This window comes from Anolis carolinensis, unplaced genomic scaffold (assembly GCF_035594765.1).
Source record: "Anolis carolinensis isolate JA03-04 unplaced genomic scaffold, rAnoCar3.1.pri scaffold_201, whole genome shotgun sequence".
NCBI classification, from domain to species: domain Eukaryota; kingdom Metazoa; phylum Chordata; class Lepidosauria; order Squamata; family Dactyloidae; genus Anolis; species Anolis carolinensis.
The window spans coordinates 1-6,574 of record NW_026944010.1 but is presented as its reverse complement, the minus strand read 5'-3'; the positions used below and the strand labels follow the sequence as shown (position 1 = coordinate 6,574).

Sequence of the window (6,574 nt, the reverse complement as noted above, 5' to 3'; positions counted from 1 at the left end):
ACTTTTTTTTTTGTTTTGCTAGACAAATCATTCACATACTGCTTTTGTTTTAAAGTAGGGAATGCTGTAATGTGGGGCAGGGAATCTTTGTGCTTCCAGGTGTTATGGACTATATTTTCCATAATCTCTTATCATTGGCATGCGAATTGGCACTTCTGAGAGCCTCCAGGAAGAGTTGGGTTTTTTTTGAAAAAATACAATTTTAGCACTGAAAGCCATTTCTCAACTTTAGGAATATGGAATGCATTGTTTAGAACGAGGCTTGGCATAAAATATTTGTGCTTGATATAATAAAGGTGAGACTCATTCAAAAAATAATTGTAAACTGAATTTACGTTTTGGAACATTATGCTTACAAGTAGAGTTTCAAAGGTAGGTTTACTGTAAAGAACAGCCAAACTATTAGGAACCTCTTTGCTTTTGCCAGTTTATGAGCAGCAGGATTAATAAAATTAGGAAAAATATCAACAAAGGAAGTAATGTCTCCTCCAGTCCTTTACAGTGCCCAAAGGATTTAATGTGTTCTTTCCCATATGGAGTGTAGCCCTCAAATTTCAGTGAGAAGGAAAACAGGACATATAAGTCTATCTGTTACATAGTATTTAGAAATGATGTTGAGGGATAATTATAAAACATGCCTTTTCTTAAAACATTTATCTGTCATTATGAAAGAAAATATAATTCCGTTTCTGCACATGTCCAGGGAACTTCCTCTACCCTTCCCCCAAGGGAAAAAAAGTTGTCCTTTAGATTTGTCCAGTTTTCCATTACTCACTGGCTTTTATATTATTTATGATTCTGATTTTATGTTCACAATAGCCATGTCAGATAAGTGAGGCCCAGAATCTCTCAATAAGCATTATATCTGCATTGACATTTGAACCTGAGTCTCAGCTGTAATCAGACTTTCTAATCTGATACAAAAAAGGGGTTACCCACTTACTTAGTCCGCATGTTCTAGAGATTTAACAAAACCAGCACTGCAGAATAACTATTGACTTAGGCAAATTAAACTTCCCAAAGCTCTGACTGGAAAACATACTCATATCTATCAGGTAGGAATGACATTAATATTATATGAGGATGCCTCCATATATGACTTGCTTTGTGGAACTACAGCTGCAGGAATATACAGTTAATGAATGCTGACATCCAAATCTAAGGCAGTTATTTGGATTTGCTGCCATTGTCTGTCTCTTGTGTGCTGGTTAGCTATTCTAGGTACATAAAGCCTTTATTTTAACCAAAAATTGACGACTAGATTGGGGAAAATATAGTTATCTCAATTCAACAAATGAGATGTGTACATATAAACATCCTTCAGCTCATTATTCCCAACGTGGATGTATAATGTCTATATAGAGGCACCATCGTGTGCACCCAGCATTATTTAACTGCCTGCATCTATATCCAGATATGAATGGAGATGCAGATTGGCATATGGGGCCACCAGTTGCTTCATGGGATAAGATCTCCACAATAAGTTACTTCAAAAATTAGTCCAAGAAAAGTGGGGGATAGAAACAGAAGTTTGGATTTGGATTACAGTATATACTATTTTAAAGTGAACTGTATTGTATTTAAAAGGTGATTGCTTTTCTTGTACTACACATTTTTTTCTTATGCAAACAGTTCCACAGTGATCTTCCTAGATTTATAATATCTGGGATCCTATTGATGACATAATGCCAGTCCTTTTTTATAATGTTATATGTACTTGGAAAGATAGTAGCCTCACAGTGGTGCAGCGGGTTAAACCACTGAGCTGCTGAACTGACTGACCGAAAGGTTGGTAGTTCGAATCTGGGGAGCGGGGTAAGCTCCCGCTGTTAGTCCCAGCTTCTGTCAACCTAGAAGTTCAAAAATATGCAAATGTGAGTAGATCAATAAGTACTATTCCGGCGGGAAGATAATAGCGTTCCATACACTGTTCCATAAACTGGCTGGGATTTCTGGGAGTTGTAAGCCAAAAATATCTGGGGACCCTAGGTTGAAAACCACTTCTCTAGGCAATGCTGAGTCCTCCAAAATATTTCTGTGCTGGAGGATCTGGATATTCCTCGACCGCCATTCTCCCAGGTAAGAAGAGCAGCAGTTTCCCCAATTTTGCAAGTTTCCTATGCCCCAAATCCCAGCAGATGTGGAGGGCCTGTTGTGTTTTCTTTTCTAGTTGCCTACTCACTGCTAATTTATATTGCTGAGCCACTATGCCTTTATTTAGCTTTTTTCATCTTGAGGGCTTATTAAAAAAGGCAATGGTGCTAACCATTAGTAGTTGACATTTGTCTAAAAGGGTAAATTCAAATCTTTCAGATAAACTGTAAGCCTCTATGGCATCAGAATCCCCCTTCATTCCAGCTGCGAGGAGAAAAGGACACACATGTTCCAGAACAGTTTCTGCTAAAAAATGAGCTCACACCGGGTAAGAATAAAAACGGATGTTTGGGTAGAATAAATCTAACTCAAAATGGTTTTCAGAATGTACACGACGGGCATAATACTTTGTAACACATTTTGTAGTAAGATGCAATAATCTTACACCTTTTACAAATGTATTAATAACAATATATTCTGTTACTAAAGTTTTTATCTGTTATTTTTGGAATTTCTATTTCAATTTATGTCAGTTGAACCTTTAAAAAAGTTTATTGATAAGGATTTAAATACATAGCTAAGGCCATGCCCAGGCCATCTGTTAGAGCAGAATCCAAGAATGACTGTTAGCGACACTTCAAATATAATCCATGTTATGCTTTTTTATGGTCACTGTGGAAACAGGTATTCTTTTCCACATTTCATATCCATGGAAGACTTTCCTCTGCCTTAGATTCATGGCATTGCTGTGGTAGCCCAACTGAATGTACACTAATGTGGTGGATTATGGAAGGCTCTACAGCCCCAGTGGTGAAGTGTATTAAAGCACTGAGCTGGAGACCGAAAGGTCCCAGGTTCAAACCCCGGGAGCGGCGTGAGCGGCCGCTGTTAGCTCCAGCTCCTGCCAACCTAGCAGTTCGAAAACATGCCAATGTGAGCAGATCAATAGGTACCGCTCCGGCGGGAAGGTAAGGGCGCTCCATGCAGTCATGCTGGCCACATGACCTTGGAGATGTCTATGGACAACGCTGGCTCTTCGGCTTAGAAATGGAGATGAGCACCAACCCCCAGAGTCAGTCATGACTGGACTTAACATCAGGGAAAACCTTTACCTGCAGACACAGACCAATTAAATCACCCCCTGAGGCCCTGGTGGATCTCAACAGGGACTGCCAGTGGTCCATGTTTGTCTATGTATGGTCATAGCCAGATGCTTCACTGCTCCTCTCTTCATGCACTAACCTTGAAATGGCCTTTCTGTGCAGCTATTGCTATGAATCCTGGAGATGGTGATTGGTGAGCCATAGCTAGCTTAGTTCTGTCTCTGGAAATCCGATGCTGTGCTGGGCCATCTAGGACAGTGGTTCTCAACCTGTGGATCCCCAGGAGTTTTGGCATACAACTCCGAGAAATCCCAGCCAGTTTACCAGCTGTTAGGATTTCTGGGAGTTGAAGGCCAAAACATCTGGGGAAACACAGATTGAGAACCACTGATTTAGGAGTTTAGGAGATGTCTTCTGGCAGAACAGTGGAATCCAGCCGAAGTGGGAAAGTGATGGTTTGTCCTTTCCCACTGTAGCCTCCTATGCACTCCAGACCATTTTTGTGGAATGAGCTTGGAGGATTGCAGGAAAGACAAGAGAAGAGGGAATCTCTCTTGTGCCAGCACTGCAGGGCTAGAGCAACATTGGACTTAGACCCTTGCTTGTAAAATTTTTGTTTCTGTTGCTCTAATAAACCAAAAAAATGTTCCAAGTAGTGATCTGGCCTGCTCATAGACCATATTGTTCCAAGTCAGGGAGAATGCAGAACATTATTCCCTCTTATTTACAGTGCTTAAAAAGTGGGGGAAAGAAGTCCTGATAGCCATAGATCTTATTTATTTATTTATTTACTTCACTTGTATATCACTTTTCTCACCCTGGATGGGAGACTCAAAGTGGTTTCCAAATATATTATGACAGAATTCAGGGTCTACACAACAATAATAAAATACAACAATCGATTGAATCATAAAACGCAATAACATAAACATTAAAACATAGAGTTAAAAACATATTAATGTAAACATTAATCACGTAATCCAAAAGTCAAAGTCCCGGGCCGTTCCAATATCAATCTCTATTGCACATAATCACTGATCATTCCTTTTATTGCTTATTGCCCGAAGACCTGGTCCCATAGCCTTTCTCCTGAAGGTGCTGATCTAATTTTGTTGTGGAAGGAGTTCCACAGTCGAGTTCCACAGTCTTTCTTGATTGGAGTCTGGTTTTCCTTGCAGTCACACTTTGTTTCCTCAATTAATCATCAAGGTCTCTTTGGCCTCTTCTACACTGACCTAAAGCCCAGGATCTGATCCCAGATTGTATGCTCTGAACTGGATTATATGAGTCTACACTGTTAGGTAATCTGGGATTAGCAGATAATCTGGGATCAGATCCTGGGATATAGGGCAGTGTAGATCTAGCCTTAGTTGCCCGTTGAGGGTGATGACTGAAAGACAACTTCCATTCTTCTCATGGTGTCATAGCGTTGCCAACATCTCCTAGCCATCTACAGGTTGGCTTTAGAGATCCAAACTCTGAGCTCTTATTGTTTGATATATTCAAATAGTTCATAAGTGGGAAGGCAAATTTAACTAATTTACGACGTTGGAATGAGGAAGTGCTGTCACAGTGGATGATGAAGCAGCTGCTCCCCTTGTGGCCAGAATTGAACATCCCCTCAGGAGAAGGTTAAATTGCCTCTATGTCTGTTTCTGTCTTTGTTCCATGTGTATATGGCATTGAATGTTTGCCTTATATGTATACAATGTGATCTGCCGAGTCCCCTTCGGGGTGAGAAGGGCGGAATATAAATACTGCAAATAAATAAATAAATAAAATAAGTTTTGCAGCTGTATCATCTTTGGTGTCATTGATGGAAGACAGTTCAGAAGAAGGGGCCAAGCTAACTTTTTACTGAAAGCGTCAGGAGCTGATTCTGCAGAGCTTTGCAATATGTATGTGAGTAGCACATCTGAGTTTGTATTTAACTATCTACATCTTCTTCCCCACCCAAAGGAGAATATATGGCTCAGAGACCTAAGAAGCGTAAAGTACAGGATTCTCCAGACATTGATTTTGGGGCTGGACCATCAACTTCTAAAGCAAAAACTGGTGGTAAAAGGGACCGTGAAAATTTCAGAAGTGCTCTTGTTAACATCATTATGTGAGTTTAAAAAACAATTTGTAAACACAAACAATGCCTCATTTTATTAAAAGATGAGCAGCAAAATGTTAGAAATAATAGCATCTGTGCAGCAGCTGGGTGAGTTAATTTTCTTGCTTTTGTAAATAAATCTGTGGATTGGGTTTGATTTACAGACTGAATGTTTGATTTACATATTAAATGTCTGAAGACCATTGGTACTAATTGTTGCATTGGTTTTGTTAGGCAACCAGACCTTCCAGAAGAATCCCTTTCCATAGAAGAAGCCAAACTAGGCAAATCTGAATCCACTGCTGCAATAGAGAAAGACATTTTGGTAAATAAAAATGCGAGTGGAGATGGGCCTACCACATTTGAACTGTGAACTTTTGACAAGAGTAGCTTGTGTGTTGCTTTCTAGGTCCATTGTCAGTTTGAAAGAGCAAGGTATGGGGTGTGAAAAACTTGGTTCATAGTCTCCACATGGCGAGGAGCTCTGCCTGCAGTCATCACCTTCTCACATATTTATTTGCCATTTAAATTATATTGATTTGTTTGGTCAAGTCACGAATAAAATTGTAAATTCGGAAAATTATGTTCATAAAAACCAGAAAAATGTGGCTTTTATTCTTGTAGTGCTCAACTTTTGTGATGTTCTACTTTTGCAGAAATATTTCTATTATATTCGCCATGGAATAGATACAGAACACGTGGCCCCAATGGAAGACTCATGGCTGGATAATGTCTTGGCACTGGTGCCAAAACACTTGAAAATGCTCAGCGAAAGTGTTGGTGTGCTCTCGGATGAAATGCGAGAGGACTATCTTCTCAGTGTGAAGAAAGCAATAGGTATGCTAGCAGTAACTCACTCTTATTTTTTTTTTATCAAATTATAGAAAGTCAGCCATTAATTTTGTCCCACCAGACACTGTGGCCCCATCTACATAACCATATAGTCCAATTTTTAAATGCAGATTAACTGCATTGAACTGGATTATATGGCAGTGTAGACCAAAAGGTTGCAGGTTTGAATCCGGGGAGCGGAATGAGCACCCGTTGTTAGCCCCAGTTTCTGCCAACCTAGCAGTTCAAAAACATGCAAATGTGAGTAGATCAATAGGTACCGCTCTGGCGGGAAGGTAACGGCACTCCAAGCAGTCATGCCGGCCACATGACCTTGGAGGTGTCTACGGACAACGCCGGCTCTACGGCTTAGAAATGGAGATGAGCACCAACTCCAGAATCGGACACGGTTGGACTTAACATCAGGGGAAACCTTTACCTTTACCTT

General features: G+C 40.1%; 1 protein-coding gene across 1 annotated transcript; it reads left to right on the top strand.

Annotated features, from left to right (window-relative positions):
- Positions 1 to 2,313: 2,313 nt before the first annotated feature.
- Positions 2,314 to 6,132, top strand: LOC134295275 (dynein axonemal heavy chain 7-like; the record flags this gene model as incomplete). Its single annotated transcript, XM_062967129.1, is given in 4 exon segments — positions 2,314 to 2,422; positions 5,157 to 5,304; positions 5,530 to 5,620; positions 5,952 to 6,132. Coding segments are annotated over 4 exon segments (529 nt in total), but the record flags the coding sequence as incomplete, so codon positions are not given.
- Positions 6,133 to 6,574: the final 442 nt, after the last annotated feature.